Source organism: Protopterus annectens, chromosome 2.part1 (genome assembly GCF_019279795.1).
Source record: "Protopterus annectens isolate FY-2018-M chromosome 2.part1, PAN1.0, whole genome shotgun sequence".
Lineage (NCBI taxonomy): Eukaryota > Metazoa > Chordata > Ceratodontiformes > Protopteridae > Protopterus > Protopterus annectens.
Genome location: NC_056729.1, coordinates 559,806,645 through 559,823,766, shown reverse-complemented (window position 1 = coordinate 559,823,766; position 17,122 = coordinate 559,806,645). Strand labels below are relative to the sequence as shown.

Sequence of the window (17,122 nt, the reverse complement as noted above, 5' to 3'; positions counted from 1 at the left end):
CTCTCTTCATCTAACAGCCTGGCATATTCTGTGTTGAAACACAGCAGGTCTCAACTTCCTCAACAAGTTTTAAATGTGATTATGGAAGCTAGAAGACCTAGTACAAGGAGAGTGTACGCAGAAAAATGGAAGAGATTTTTATTTTGGAGTACAGCAAAGAATTTGGAGATTTCTGAGCCTAATTTGAGTGTGGCTCTTCAATATCTTACTGAATTATTGGACAAAGGTTTGTCCTTCTCTTCCATTAAGATTCATGCTGCAGCAATTTCAGCTCACTATGATTGTGACCCACCTTTGTTTTCGCATCCTTTGTTCAAGCAGTTTCTTAGAGGGGCAAAGAATATAAGACCCCAATGACGAGCTCCTACTCCTGCTTGGGATCTCAATTTTGTGTTGGAAAAACTTACTCTACAACCTTTTGAGCCTGCAGCTACTGCTGAATTGAAATACTTGTCATGGAAGACTGCTTTTCTGTTGGCTATTACTTCTGCAAGAAGGGTGTCTGAGTTGCAGGCCCTTATGGCAGTAGAGCCCTTTTGATTTTCCATAAGGATAGGGTATCATTACGCACTAATCCTTCTTTTATGCCTAAGGTGGTTTCTAGTGTGGCTTTAAACCAAACTATTCATTTGCCTACGTTTTTGCAGACCCTCAAAATAAAGGGGAAAAGATTTTGCACACTTTAGATGTACACAGGCAATTGCGTTATTATTTAAGCAGGACTAAGGATTTTAGGCAGTCTCAGCAGTTGTTTGTTTCTTTTGCTTTGAGTTCACAGGGCAAGCCTGTGTCAAAACAAACTATTTCTAGGTGGATTGGCTTTTGCATTGCATTTTGTTATTCCCATCATGGCAAGGAGATTCCAGCTGGGATTAGGCCTCATTCCACTAGGGCTACTGCCACTTCAACAGCATTTCTAAGGGGTGGCAACTATGATATTTTGGAAGCAGCTACTTGGAGTTCAGTGCATACTTTCTCCAAGCATTATCACCTTCCTATCTACTCTAAGTCTAGGGCTGGTTTTGCCACAGCTGTTTTGCAAGGCATGTTGTCAGCTCCTACTTCTTTATGATTTGCCAGCCTCCCTTGCCTCTGCTTTGGGATTCTACCCAATAGTCAGGACTGCAGCAATGGAAGACTAAGAACATAGTACAGTTTTGTACCTACCATAAATGTAGATGTTCGAGGATTCCATTGCTGCAGTCCAATTCTCCCTCCTTCCCTCTGTATTTAGGGGTGGTTGTGTAGGTGAGTTTACATGCTTATATTTTTGTATATATTGTTGTATATATTGTACATGTTTTGGTGCAGGTTTTTGGGACTTGTCTTTTAGGGTCTTCTGACATCTGGGGCAAGAAAAGACTGAGGATATGACGCCGGTCATGCGATTAGTACCCTGACGTACTGACGCCAGTCTAATGCGCCCTGACCGACGTCAGCCTTATACTCTGGTATTCGGGCCGACTGGACGCGGACTATACCCAATAGTCAGGACTGCAGCAATGGAATCCTCGAACATCTACATTTATGGTAGGTACAAAACTGTACTTTTCTTCTAAGCAGGCCTGCCTCTTCTTCCTGACGCACTTAGTGGGGATTCCCCAGTCTCCAAAGGAGAAATTACGGTATTTTGTTTTCTCTGAAGTACACTCAGTTCTCCATGAAGAGGAATGCAGGTCTCAGCCCTTCACTCATACTCCTTCCTGACTGGCATCTCTTTTGCCAGATTGGGTAACTGCTAATTAAACATCAGTCACCTGGGTCACAGTCAGATGTGCGTGGACCAGTTTTGATACAAATCAGTTAGTTACTCCCTCAATTTATTGATTCATGTTTGTTGTGAGAATATCTTGTAATATGTCAAATGTATGAGGTCTCTGATATGTTCTCATTTCTTTTCTAGGTATTGATGCAACATTGTCAGGAAAAAGGGGATTCCTGACACCTAGTGTAGCTAGAGAGCACGTCAGAGAGCTGTGGAATAACGAAGGTACTGAAATGTTTTGTTTCACATGTGTTTCTGTGATGCTGTGCTGGAATAATTGCAGCACACAGTATTTAAGTTACACATTGTCAAATGCAGATAAGCAGTCCTGCTAAGACAAAGCAGGTTTAGTTTTAGTGTCAACAGTTTTTGTTGCATTTCAACAAGAAGCAGTTTTTCAGTCAGTCAATTTACATGTTTACATTGTATTTAGTTTGTGCTTTGTTTGCTGCACGATTTGCAACCAGTTTTTATAAAAACAGAATTGTATATCTTAGCTTAACACAGCTTTCAGTGTCATTCACTGAAAAACAAGTGCTTGCTTTACTTTTCCTTGTGTATTTCATCACAAATAAATGATAGTTTGTTTCGGCACATCCCCACCCTCTTTGACTCCTGGGAGTTTTGTTGAGACATCACTGAAAACAAATCTTGGGAGTACAAATTCATCTTAAATTCTACCCAGTCCCAACTTAATAAACCATCTGCACGTTCAGTACTTAAACCACTGTGGTATTGGATTTGTCATATTGTGTAAGACTGTAATCCCAGACTTCATCTGAGAAATTTACAGTTTTGACTAGTGCGCCTCTAACTGCTTTAAAGGATAGTGAGAGATCTCACTGTTCATATGCATTCCTTTTCTACAGCTCTGTCTGATTTTTCCCTTGGCTGAAGTCCATAGGAGACTTGTACTGCTGGATGTATTTTCTCCCTTTGAAGAGACTTTGCTACATTTCACTCTTGTCTGTGGTTTGAGGAATCTACCTGCATTTTAATCCCTGGCTATAATCAAGACTAGCTGGTATAGCAAGTCCACTCAAGCCTTCCTTGAGCAGCTTTCAAGCCAGTGACCATATCATTTTATGTGGACTATTTTGGGCAAGTCCTTTGGGGAGGAGTGGTTATGGTACTGTAATGAAGGACAGGCATTTAATAGTACCTGCTGTCTAAGGAAAACCCTTACATGCTTTTTATTAGGTATGGGCCTTGCCTGGATAGGCTCCACTTTGGCACTCTGTCCAAAGTTTGCCACTGTCCACATATTGTCCAAGATAAGTAATTTATGCCATTACTAGTTGACATTTTTTGCCTTATTACTCAGCATGGCACTTGTTAATCTGCTTAACTCCTCTCTGGTGCATCATGCATTTCCACCACAGAAAAATGAAAATTGCATAATCATTTATATAAGCAAGAACATGCTCTCTATTTTCTTTTAGGAGGTGATTGCCCAACGTCTGGAACATTGCTTTTATTTTTAACACTTTTATTAAGTGTTTTGAATTGTAGTCAATGACATAGGTGCAGATACAGTAATAGAAAAGAAAACAGACAATACTGATCATATTTCATTTTCATGCATTATACATATGCTGTCTTTATAATTGTCATTTGCTCCAGTTTTACATTTTTTAAGTAATTTGCCCCCCCCCCTTTTCTGAAATCTCCACCTCCAATTCTTTCATCTCCTTTATAATATTCAGTACTTCAATTACAGTTTAGATTTGGTTTTCTTTTTCTAGTAATCGTTGTTATGATAGAACGCTGTCTGTCCCACCTGTTGTACATATTACTTTTGAATATGCATTTTTAAAATCTGGCTTATATTAGCTTGACCGGTTGATCTTTTAATCAGATGATACTTCTCATCCCCATTTGAACTTGTACCACATTTTTCATGGCTTTTTGCTTCAGTGAAACCACTCCCCCTTTTTAACGTAGAACAAGCACATAAAACTATGTACATTTTCAGCAAATAAAGTTTGCCCTTCCATATAAGACCAGTTGCCCAAATTGATGACTGCACACACAGGCACACTGCCTAATCTAAAATGAAGGATACCTATGCTAAAGGATATAATCTGAAGTAGTACACTTCACTTGTTCTTTAACCTGTGGGTCTTTGGATCTATATTAGATCCGACACGGCCTCATTTTCCAGCTATGGCTTCGCACTCCATGCTCCTCCCCTTAGCCCTAATGCCCCCAGTCTCCCTTCTCCATTCAGATCTCGTTTGCCACCTGAGAGGAAACAGCGTGGTCTGAGCACCATAGCGATGTTCTTTGTGTTTCACTGTTGCAGTCATCACATCTGGGCTATCTGCTTGCAGTAGCCCTCAGTCGGACTGATTAGCAAAGTCTTGGGTCCTGCATCGGTTGCTGTCTCATCTTCCATGATGTCAGGTAGTCAGGGGTATTAAGCATGCAGCCGACCCCATTACATCAGTTTTTCTTGCCATGCGGTGCCCGAAGCAGAAGCAATTCGCAAGTGCCAATCGGCCGACGCCTGAAATTTTCGTTTTCGAGTTTCAGAACCGAAGTCTTCAACTAAAGCTAAGTACCCAGTTGGGGAAACTTTTTGTTGCTTTAAACCGATGTCAGTAAAAGTCAGTAATTGTATTTCTTGTGGAAAGCAAATACCTCATAAAGATTTTCATTCGTAGTGTATTCCTTGCCTAAGCCCTGACCACGACGTACCTCGCTGTCGGTTTTGTGCCTTATTTAAGCAACAAACTATTCGTCATCGGTATATTTATGCTTCTAAATATTTTAGTACTTGGTTCAATTATCCAGGTATGTCTTCGGTAAGCCATCCGACTACCGACATTCCGAAAAAAATGCAAAAATAGACAGAGACAGACCGCCTAGGTCCAAAGCTGTTGACGCTTCTCCTAAGTCAGTCGCCAGTTCGCCGGTACTCAGTGAGGCACTTTTGCAGCCCCTGATACCCGCTACTTCAGATTCGCACGCCTCTACTGAGACCCATTCTGAGTCCAGTATGCCGCGAGATGCTGCAACTGTGGAACCGGCGGATGTCTCTACCTTGGATGGGTTCGGAGCCGCTGTGCAGGCACCGGCTTCTAAGGGTGTAATCAGGCCTACTGACTTGCATATTAAACCGATGCCATCTTCTTCTTCAAGGCCTAAAACTCGAACCATGCCTAGAAAACCGATGCCCAGACTGCATGGTCAGGCCTCTATGCCTAAAAAATAAATGATAAGAATGGCTGAAGACCTTATTACTTTAAACAGGGGACGCCAACCTTCCCCCTCTAAGAGACCTAGGACTGAATTTGCGTATGATACTTCTGACCAGGATTCTGAAATTTCTGTTTCCTCTGATGACCAGGATTTACTCTTATCTACCTATGAGGATTCTGATGCAGAGGACTCTATTGCCTCTGCCCCCCCACCCACCACCCCCACCCAAGAAGATTTCTCTTTTGGTGAAACCTTGCATACTCTTAGGGAGCATTTTCATTGGGAAAGCCAGGATTTCTCTGATTCTAAAAAGAGGCTTAGGGATTTCTTACTCCTGCCCCAACACAGGCCTTTAGCTGTCCCTCCTGTACTAGACATTGTTGATGATGCCTTTTCGGTATCTAGTTTGGCCCCTGACTCTTTACCTCCTGCTCCCAGAAAACCTGATGGATATTACAGGGCTTCTGACTCTCACAAGTTACTTTTTTAAAATCGTACTGCGGATCCTGAGACCATTTCACAGGGACCCAAGGGCGTTAAGGCTACTACTGCCAAAAATCCTACCCCCTCTGATAGAGACTCCAGGGTGCTGGATAGATGGGGTAAGAAGGTATGCACTTCTGCAACCTTGGCCATTAGGGCCTTAAATTGCCAGTTTCATATGTTAAAGTATCAACAGCATATTATTGGATTGCTTAAACAGAAAATGATGTTGATTCCTGATTGTGCTGAAAATAAGGATTTACAGGATTTAATGCATTGTGCTGAACAGGTTGGAAAACATACTTTGCAATGTGGTTTTGATTCACTAGAGGCATCTTGCAGGGCTGCTGTCACTGGGTCTGTACTTAGAAGGCATGCTTGGCTTAAGGAGCCATCCTTGCCAGATCATGTTAAAGCTAAATTGCTGGATGCTCCCTTAAATCAGGAACGCCTGTTTGGCAACAAAGTGGAAGAAGTTCTTAAAAAGATGGAGGAAAAAGCTAAATCTATGCAAACTGTTAAAGATTTCCTACAAGTACAGCCTCCAGGATTTAATAGGCATTGGCCCTCTAAGAATTGGTCCTTTCTTGCCTCTTCCAGGCTTTCTCAGTCCAAACCCAGAACCAGCAGAACACCCAGGCTTCAGTCCAAGGGTATGCATGGGATTAAGCAGTGCGGGGCTCCCACTTCCAAATCAGAGAGTAGTAAGACCCCCCCCCCCATGGTAAACTGTCTCAATGACTTAATTTTAAAACTGCAAAGCACCTCTCAACTGACTGCTCCTTTATGGGGAAAGATTGCTCTGCAGGCAAAAAACTGGGAACTCATTACCCAGGACAAATGGGTTTTAAATATAGTTTCCCAAGGATACAGATTTCACTTCCAAATGTTACCAATCCCAAATGGTTGGCCAGATCTACCCCCAAATCAGTGAGCAGAGGCTCAAAAGCAAGTACTCTCTCTCTTAAGCATAAAGGCTATTCAGACTGTACCAGAAGAGGAAAAGGGACAAGGTTTTTACTCAAGACTTTTCCTGGTACCCAGAAAAGACAACTCATGGCATCCTATCCTGGACCTTTCTATCCTAAACACCTTTTTGGTTATTCCAAAATTCAAGATGCTAACTCTTCACCAGTTGCTTCCTATGCTAGGTAAGGATGCCTGGTTGGCTACACTAGATTTAAAGGAAGCCTACCTGCACATCCCAGTCAGGGAATCTTGCAGAAGATACCTACTCTTCAAAGCAGGCTACATGCACTATCAGTTCTATGCACTGCCCTTTGTGAATACCCTGGGTGCAGTAGATAAGCCAAAGTGCCTAGCTCCAGTCATTGCAGTTTGCAGGCAAATAAATATTCAAATATACCCGTACCTGGACGATTGTCTAACTCGGGCAGAAAGCCAGGACATACTTTTGAATCATCAGGCATTTGTACAGAAGGTACTAACTTGTCTGGGGTACACCATAAACGAAAAGAAATCACATGTTGTACCCTGCCAACAAATTATATTCCTGGGAGCAAGCTTGAACGCAACTTCCCAGATGGCTTTCCTCACACCAGAGAAACAAATTAATTCGACAACTTACTTCAAACTAATGGCCACAAAAACCGTGCTATCTGCAAGGCAAATACTGCAAACCTTTGGGTTCATGGCCTTCTGCATTTTACTAATTCCATATGGAAGACTGCATATGAGGAAACTACAATGGTATCTAAAAAGCCTGTGGTGTCAACATTCTCAGCATCTAGAAGCAATGATTCCTATCATGCCTTGGCTACAGTTAGAGTTCCTTTGGTGGGCAGAGGCCTGCTACCAGAACAAGGGACTACCATTCACTCTACCCCCTGCCGCCCAAACCCTAACAACAGATGCATCAGACTATGCATGGGGGGGCCTCACATGGCAGGAAAGTGCATTCAGGGCAAATGGAACCCAAGTCAAATGCATCTGCATATCAATCAAAAAGAAATGTTAGCTGTACAGAATGTTCTGACAGCCTTCAAGGACTACATTCTTCCAGGACAATTAATGGTAAAGACGGACAACACCACTGTTATGTGGTACATAAACAAGCAGGGGGGGGTACCCATTCATACCCCCTCTGCAGACTAGCCATGGCTCTGTGGAACACAGCCTTGAGCTACCAAGTGCTTCTGCAGGCTCGTTTCCTGCCAGGAAAACTAAATACACTGGCAGATGAACTAAGCAGAAATCTCATGGACCCACACGAGTGGAAACTGGAACCAAAGACTTTCAACGTGTTGATAAACAAATGGGAGAGCCCAGATATAGACCTGTTTGCCTCCCCCCAGAACTACCAAAAGCTCCAAAACAAAAGGTATATTCAACATTTAACAGTAACAATCTAGGTACAGAGTTATTAATATTATGTAAACAGAATAAAAGTAGAACTAATCAAATATAGAATAGCAGTCATAACAGTTAATACATTAAGAAGAAACCTACTAGTAATAGAATAAATGTAAACATTAATACTGACTAGAGAACAAATATCATAGCTACGAAAGTAGGATATGGTATTGAAGGAGAATTAAGTAGAGTTAGTTATGTGGGGTGGGAGCAAGAGCATTCCCACTGTGATGCTAGATGTAGGAAAAGAGACTTTGTGAAGGCAGAGTGGTTAGAGGTGGTGCGGATGAGTGGGGGTAGGGTGTTCCAGAGGCGAGCGAGGCTGAAGGAAAGAAGGTTTTTGCCTGGGGGATGAATAGGTTTGTGTACTTCTAGTAGATTTTGATTATTTGACCTTAGAACTCTGTTAGGTAGGTGCATTTTAAAGGCAGAGGGAGGGGTTGAGAATAAGCTTATGGGCTAGAGTTAGTTGAGTGTAAGTTAGTTGATTGGGAAGTTCTAGCCATTTTAGCTTATGGAGGGAGAAACAGTGGTGAGTGGAGGACTTTTGGCTGGTGGCGAATTTTGCAATTTTGTTATAGCAGGAGGTAAGCTGTTTTTTTAAACAAGGACTGAAGATTAGTTAGTAGTGGGGCGCCATAGAGAAGGGATGGGATAAGGAAGGAAGTAGAGAGAGTGATTTTAGTGGCAGATGTGAGGTAGGCGTTTTGTCTATAAAGCATGCCAAGTTTTTGATGTTTATTTGCAGGTGGGAGTTAAATTTAAGTAGGTTATCGATTTGGACCCCAAGTAGTTTGGTCTCTGACACTATTTCAAGAGGTGAGTTGTGTTGAGTAGTAATTGAGAATGTACTCATGTCGGGAGGGATGACTTTAGAAGGAGTAAATAACATTAGTTTGGTCTTGGTAGCATTGAGAGCTAGATGATTACATAGCATCCATTGCTCTGTGGAAGAGGAAGCATCTTGAGTAAGTTTTTGTAGTGTAGCTATAGAAGAGGCAGAACAAATGATAGTTGAATCATCCGCATATTGGATGATGCTAGAGAAAGGGATTGATTTGTGGAAGTCGTTTATAAAGATATTGAAGAGAAGAGGACCCAGTATGGAGCCTTGAGGAACTCCTGTAGGGGTACTAAGGAAAGAGGAGGTAGCTTTTTTCCATTTTACAGCTTGACTTCTGTTAGATAGGTAGCTAGAGAACCAATTCAAAGAGGAGGAAGATAGGTGAAGTTTGGAGAGTTTAAGAGCAGGCTATGTGAGATAGTATCGGAGGCTTTGGAGAGGTCAAGAAGCAAGGTGGAAACAATTTTTCCAGAGTCACGAGCTTTATTTACAATCTCAAGGAAGGAGAGGAGGGCTGTCATGGTGCTATGATTAGGTCTGAAACCGTGCTGTGTGGGAGTTATAAGATGGTTGTCTAGGAGGTGAGGAAGGAGATGAAGTTGGACACATTTTTCTAGGAGTTTAGAAATGGGGGACAGGATGGCTATGGGACGGAAATTAGTAATGTTATTATTGTTACCACCTTTGTGTAGAGGTATAATAAAGGCTTGTTTCCAGATTTGGGGAACTATGTATTCTTGTAGGGAGCGGTTAATTAAAATACTAATGGGGTAGGCAAGAGTTTCAGCGGCTATACTGAGAAAGTAAGAAGGGATATTATCAGGAGCATTGGTACATGGTTTCAATTTCTGAAGAAGTTTCTTTATAGTAGATGTCGGTATGGGATTTAATGAGAAGAGGGGGCAGTCAGGAGGGGGGGATTTTGGGGTGGTGGAGATGAGGATAGAGTTTGTGTAGAAGAGGAGGTAGAGGAGTTAGTGGGTGGGGAGTAGGGTCCAGAGGGGTTCCGGAGTCAATCAGTGAAAGGAGGTTTACAGAGGGGTAAGTAGGAAGGGAGAAAGACCTGGAGTGTTGGGCAAGAGTGAAGTATGAGAAGCTAGAGAGAGAGATTAGAAAAGGAGGTGTTACAGCTAGAGTGGGCTAGAAGAGTTTAGGAGATGCAGTGAAAGGGGAGAAGGTTAGAGTTAAGATAAAAACATGAAAACTTGCAGTGGAGTCTAAGGTCTTGTACCACTTAGAATATCCTAGTGATTTGCCCTTCACAAACCCAGACTGTGAGGGATCCAGGGTTTGAAGGTTCCAAATATCCTTATTTATGAGGTCTATAATGATGCGCTCCATGGCCATACAGATCAGGCTTGTCAGGCTGATGGGGCAGTAGTTACCTGGGTCAGTAATCGCTCCCTCTTTGTGGAGAGGAATGACTGTAGCAGTGCGCCATTCAGTGGGGACAAAGCCTCAAGTGAGGTTGTGGTTGAACAGGGCACTCAGGTGAGGTGCCATTTCCCTTTATAATTCGTGTAGCACGTAGCCAAGTATGTGTTGTCAGGTCCCATGGAAGCTGTATTTTTGGCTTTGAACAGTGCGGCTTCTACCTGAGCAGTCGTGATAATAGGGATTTGGCATTCCTTGGGTATTGGGATGGGCCTTTTTGGGGGTGAGGGGAGGGTAAAGTTAGCACTAAAGCTGTCTGCCAAGATGTTGGCAATATCTGTTGGTTCAGTATAAGTGGTGACATTGTGCAGTAGTTCAGAACACACTTGCATGTTGTTATGCAGTTCTTGACATAACTAAAGAATGTCTTGTGGTTATCTTTAGCATCTGTTGCAATTTTGTTTTCATAACTAGCTTTGATGAGAGATCTCAGTTTTTTGCTGAGACTTACAAGGGAATTTTTCCAGTCTTTGGATTTTGCCCTTTTCTGCAGCAGTTTTTCTTTTGTTGTAGAGTTTAATGACAGGGGGCCCACCAGATTGGCATCCTTTTTTTGGAGGACATGACCTTGGCTTCCTTTTTTTGGAGGACATGACCTTGGTTCTGTTAGGTATGGCCTGATCCATGCACTTGTATAAATGCTCATACAGTGCCTTGATGTGTGATTCCACGGCCATACATCCTTCCCCCTGTTTGTATGGGTGATATGAAGTTTGCCACTTCTGTCTTCAAAAGCACAAAATTAGCTTTAGAAAAGTTTATCACGGTGGTTTCCTTCATGAGGGGGGGGGGTGTGGGTGGGATTTGGATATCGACTGTGATTAACTTTTATGGTCAGATCTGACCAGGGAGGAGTTGATCATTGGTGTGGAGCAGTGGTCTCCCATGTGTGTGATGACCAGATCGAGAATGTTTCTGCCTCTGGTGGGGGTGAGAATGAGTTGATCTGGGGTGAGAATGAGTTGATCTGGGGTGTCGGAGTTAATGAATTCCAGAAAACGTTGGGCGAAGGAGTTGGAGCAGGAGTAATTTTCCCAGCTAATGGAGGGGTAGTTAAAGTCTTCCAGTATAAGGGTATTAGATTGAACCTTAATGCTTTCCAGAGTGTTCAGGAATGCGGAGTGGGAGTCTTGGGACATTGTGGGGGATCTATAGCAGGCTACAATCTGGATTGTCATTTTATCCAGTGTTAGTTGTACCTGTAGTATCGCTGCATTATGTTGGTCCACCAGTCTGGACATGTGCATGTCCTTTATGAAGATGGATGCGCCACCTCCTGTGGGGCTGCCACCTCCTGTGGGGCTTCGGTTCAGGTTTGGGGGTCGGAAGGTGTGATATGCTGTATAGCCTGGTAGCACTGGGGTGCTCTCTGGAGCCTTGAACCAGGTCTCTGTTACTGCACAGAGGTCGATGTTCTCCAGTTTTAGGAGCGAGTCTAGCGAGTGCATTTTGAGATTTAGGCTTTTCTAGCATTGAGTAGCATTACCTTTAGGTTGCGTTTGTTTGTAGTTGTTTTGGTAGTAATCTAGTCTAGTCTTCAGGGCATTGCCTAAAAAAGGCACTATAGGGGTGGCAAGAGCTTTAGCCAGTATCTGGAATCCCAGGGGTGACAGATGCAGACCATCTCTGGCAAAGCATCGAGGTCTGACAATCATGTCATCCCAGGCAGACAGATACTGGATCCCCTTTGAATGACACCAGGAACTTAGCCAATTGCTGAAGTCAGTCATTTTCTGCTTGTACTGTGGTATTATTCTAGGCAATGGTAGTATGCTACTCAGGGCTAGGGTCATACCTGCCTGGGCTACAAGATCTGAGAGCTCCTCCATCTCTGTTTTCATGTAGTCCAGGGAGGTACGTCTTAGGTCATTCACAACAACATGGACAATGACCCAGTCATATTTGTACTTATTGTGGAGAGACCCAAGTGCATGTGTTGTATGGCAGATCCTGGCACCCGACAGGCAGCTGACCGTAACTTTCTCCTTATTGAATCTAGTGAGTGGGACGTCAGTGTGCCTTACTATAGAGTCACCAATGATTAGTGTATTGGGTAGACTGTTTTGCCGTAGGGGCTTATGTTGAGTGCCACACCGTTTATGTGGGCTATGTGTCACGGGGGTTGTGTTTGGCTGATATGGTTGCTTGCATTTTTGCCTCAGAGGTCTGTGCTGTTTGGGCAGATTTTTATTGATAACCTTCACGAAAGTGGGTGTGTTTTGTGTTACTATGTGAGAGATGAAGTGGTGTGTGATCAGTAAGCAATGTGTTCTATGAGGTGTGGAATGTGTGTTTACCTTCTCCTCTTGACTGGCTTGCCCAGTTTTGGTTTGAGTGAGCGTGGCTTCCAGTTTGGTTATGTATGTGCATCTCTCACAAGTAGATATGTTAGTAGGTAGGAGAAGAGGGTTGTCTGTGTACGTGAGGCAGTTGCTACATTGCCTCAGGATGTCCAGGTTCACCAGGTTAATGGGAAAAAGTGTAGGGAACTGACCTTTGGACATAGCTGGATAGGTGCTTAGTATTTAAGTACTGTAGCTGTTATGCAAGTACTGTAGCTGTTATGCTTCTTTATAAGTATTAAAGCTGTTTTTGTTAGTGCTCTTAGCAGTTTGTGCTACTACAGTGATGGCTGCAAGAGGTTCTGAGCAAGTGCTGGCTTTAGAGGTCTGATTTGAGTGCTCAGAGATGAAAGCTAGCAAGATCTAAGGGAAAATTTGAAGAGCAGACTTTAAGGCACCGGTAATAGTTTACCCTAGCTTAGCTGTGCTGTGCGACATGCAAACCCACACAAACACTGTTTTTAAGTCAGAAAGTTGAAAGCGATAGAAGCCGTCCATAACGGCCAATAAAAAACAATTCATGAGCTGGAAACCACTCCTCTTAGCGATAGATAGGCTGATCAGAGCTTACCACTCCCTCTGATAAGCAAAAAGACCTCCTTCTATCTCTGCAAGGTCTGGACAACTCAAAACACAAAATACAGCCCTGAAATCGATGTGGGAAACAAGCAAGTAGACAGGATTCTTTTTGTTTGCTTTTTTTTAGTTACAAGAAAGGGAAATGCAGTAAAAAATACACTTACAAGACTCTAAAACGCTAGCGCACTTGAGTGTGAAGCCTGTATCAGTAAATGCGGTTGAAAAAAAAACTATTTTTAAAAGTGCAGTACAAAAAATAAGCAGACAACAGTTAAATTAAACAATAAAGCTTGTAAAACGGCTGTAAAGAAGTGCGGCAAGGCAAAAATCAAGCTCAGAAAGCAAAAATCGGGTACATATAATCAAGAAAAGTCTCTCTCTCCCTCTCTCTCTCTCTGCTGCTGTAGTACTCTGCAGGATACCCATACAGGATCCGCTGAGGTAAAACAAGCCAAAAACCTGCACAAACACGGATTTTTAATCAGAAAGTTGAAAGGGAGAGAAGCAGCCCAAAACGGCCAATAAAAAACAATTCCTGAGCTGGAAACCACTCCTCTTAGTGATAGGCTGCTCAGGGCTTACCAATCCCACTGATAAGCAGAAAGACTTCCTTCTATCTCTGCAAGATCTGGACAACTCAGAACACAAAATACAGTCCTGAAGTCAGCAAATCTGAAATCTGGACTATTCTAGTTTGAGAAAAGGTGGGAAACGAGCAAGTAGATAGGATTTTTATTTTAGTTACAAAAAAGAGAAATGCAGTAGAAATACACTTTTAAGACTCTGAAAGGCTAGTGCACTTGAGTGTGAAGCCTGTATCAGTAAATGCAGTTAAAAAAGATTTTTAAAATGCAGTACAAAAATAAGCAGACAACAGTGAAATTAAATAATAAAGCTTGTAAAACGGCTGTGAAGATGTGCGGCAAAAATCAATCTCAGAAAGGAAAAAACGGATACTTATAATCAAGAAAAGTCTCTCTCTCTCTTCTTTCTGCCGCTGTAGTACTCTGCAGGATGCCCAAACAAGATCCGCTGGGATAAAACAAGATAAACCCGCGCAAACACGGGTTTTTAAATCAGAAAGTTGAAGGGGATAGAAGCAGCCCAAAACTGCCAATAAAAACCAGTTCCTGAGCTGGAAACCACTCCTCTTAGCGATAGGCTGCTCAGACCTTACCACTCTCAATTTTCATTTTATCCCACTCATTAAATAGCTATCCCCCTCTAAAGAAATTTCTGTCACCACTACTAACTTTTTGAATCGTTTCTACTACCCATTCATTAAATTCTTCTCTTTTTAGCAGATAATTAGGAAAGTGACAGTGTTTCATTTTTAATTCATTGTCATGCATCTGTGTCTTGGTTATTGTTGGTGCATGATCTGAGTTAGTTATTGGATGTGTTTTGAAGCTTCTGATTAAATGCATGTGTTCCTGTAAAATGTAATTTCTATTCAGACTAGAGCAGTTATTTTATCTTATGAAATGATATGTAAATTCGTTTTGGGTTCCTGGTACTAAATTCATGTAATCCATATCAAATATTCGTGCATGATTCTTCAGAAATGTACAATATTTTGCTGTATTTTCCCTTCTGAGTCCCCCTGATACATGCTCACCACTACAAATCAAGTTTCCTTCCCACCTATGAATAATCCCTGCTGAAAACTTATGTTTCCCAAAATTCATTAATTCCTTCTCCCCTGCCCCATAACTCCTTACTACCAGAAACCTATGATATTGTCTTTTTTTTCCTTTTGTGTCACTATTTGTGCTTATATAGAAATCAATATTATTAGTTCCCCTTTCCTTTGTCACTGATATTTTGATGAATGCCCACCCTGAAATTCTTTCTTTGTCTAATTCATGTGCTCATTCCTATACATATGTGTCTCCTCCAACATTATTATTTGCTCCCCACACTTACTGCTATTCCTTTTGTCTGTTTCTGTAAGGTTGTTACATTTCATGATATGAACAGGTTAATCATTATGATAGAAAGCTATTAAATCTCCCCCTATTGTACATTACCATGCCTTTGAATATTAAATTCCAACTTTTAGCCAACATGCATACGTTAATGTTTGGCAGGCTGATATGTTTTGTAGTTGCTTTTTCTTAGCTCTGTTTGAACCTTTATTACACTTTTAAATACTTTTTGCTTTAGTGAAAACCCTGAAACCAAAAACTAAATACATTTAAAAATCCCCATCTCATTTTAACTTAGAACAAACACACTAAACTACCTACATTTTCAGCAAATGAAGTTTACTCCTTCATGTAGGAGCAGTTGCTCCAAGTCAACGACTGCATCTGCAAGTGTTACCTGTCCTAAAGTTAGTTACTCTTGCTAAAGCATGTGTTACACCATGTGTTCCCACCTGACACTAATTGCTATTTATTTTTTTTAATATCTGTTCCCTCTCAGTTGTGAAAAAAGTTTGCATACTTTCTCTAACCAGTAATGTTTAGCCCAAGAAAAAAGTGCATTGGTTGCTATCTTTACAGAAATTCAGTTGTGCAGTTATATTAAATGCATTAAAGTACTAACTAATGCTGCTGGTGAGGCAGCTACTTTGTGTAACTTATTCCAATCCCACTACTGACATCACTTTTTTCACTGAACTGCTTGCCAGTGTACTATTAAGTGTTAATTACATTGTACATTATATGATTCACTCAGCAGACAGTGTTCAGACCTTGGTTAATGGTCTCCACCTGCAGACTTCTCATCTCCAAATTGGTAATGAAAAAAAGCTATTGACTTTGCGGATACGTGAAATAATCTTTGCAAATTTCATCCAAACCATCCTGTTGTGCTGCTTCATAACAAATTGCTTGGACCTGTAAACTTGTATTCCAGTGAAAGCCTTTGGATGTGACTTTATAAGTACAGTGAAAAACTACAATTTTCCATGCCTTTTAGAATTTTATCTTATTTTTCAAGCATGTTTGCTTAAACAAACTTGTTTATAGCCTAAACAAATAGCATTAATCTAGATAGCCACCACAATTAAAACGAGGAACATTATTACATTAATTGTAAGTATAATATGATCAGTACACTTTGACACCCCCATCCCAGTAGCCCAAAGTCACAACATTATATTAACTTTAACTTTCTTACCTGTACACTTTTAGCCTGGATATCCTACAACTAAGAAAAAGTACTTTCTTGCCTTAGTATCTTTAATATTTCCAGCTGTCACTGATGAGACATTCTCTACTTTACATTTAAAATAGCCTTGACTGCACCCTGTGCTAAACAGCTTTTGCATCATGAATTTTTCATACAAATATTGGTAAGAATAAAGTCCGTTTTACTTGCAATTACTTCTTCAGTCCCTTTTATACATTGATGACATAAAGTGAGGTTTATGCTTCACAGTTCCCTCACCAGTTTAACATAGTCATCAAAATTCTAGGCTTTCTCAGGCACTTCTTGCAAAGCACAGTTCATGTTTATTCACATATGTAATAGGACTGATTCTTTATAGTTTCCCATTTATTCCCCAGTTTCATAATGTTGCTGGTCTTCTTCCTGATTCACTCCATCTCCCAACTTCAGTCTCCGGTTCAAGTCTAGGGTACTTAGTCAACTACTGTACTTTTTTCTTGTCATTCATGCATTTTCCTTTGGCACAATTGAGAAGGTCTCACTGGAAAAGAGATGAGGGCTCTGAATGGAGAGATGATTGGGCTTTGAATGTAGAGATAAGTCAGCAAGCAAAAGAGAGTAGTATTGCTGGAACTAAATTCATCCTCAAGTCTTGGTGAGTACCTTCACGAGGTAGACCCTGTTTTTTCACAAAACCTCACCAAGATGACACTGATATACTGACTGTATTTTATATAACATAATATCATGGACAGAAATAGGTTAAAAAAAGATAGCTTGGTGCACAAGACCCAAGATAAAAAAAGTGCCCAGTACTGGTAGGTGCACTGGGTGCCAAGAGTGGAAAAAAATAATAGTGTAGAGTCCTCAAGATATGGAAACATTCTTGCAATGGGGTTAGGCCAGACCTGTGGGGGGATGCCCCCCTCCCCCCACTCTAGAAAAACTGATAGGCCAAAAAAGAGCCATAAAGACGATAGA

General features: G+C 41.5%; 1 protein-coding gene across 1 annotated transcript in view; it reads left to right on the top strand.

Moving 5' to 3' along the window:
* POLR1A (RNA polymerase I subunit A) overlaps positions 1-17,122 on the top strand; it is a 2,269,619-nt gene that overhangs the window by 522,664 nt on the left and 1,729,833 nt on the right. Inside the window, exon 7 of the mRNA XM_044062330.1 lies at positions 1,904-1,990. Coding sequence (XP_043918265.1) covers positions 1,904-1,990 — 87 coding nt within the window. The remainder of the gene's footprint in view (positions 1-1,903; positions 1,991-17,122) is intronic.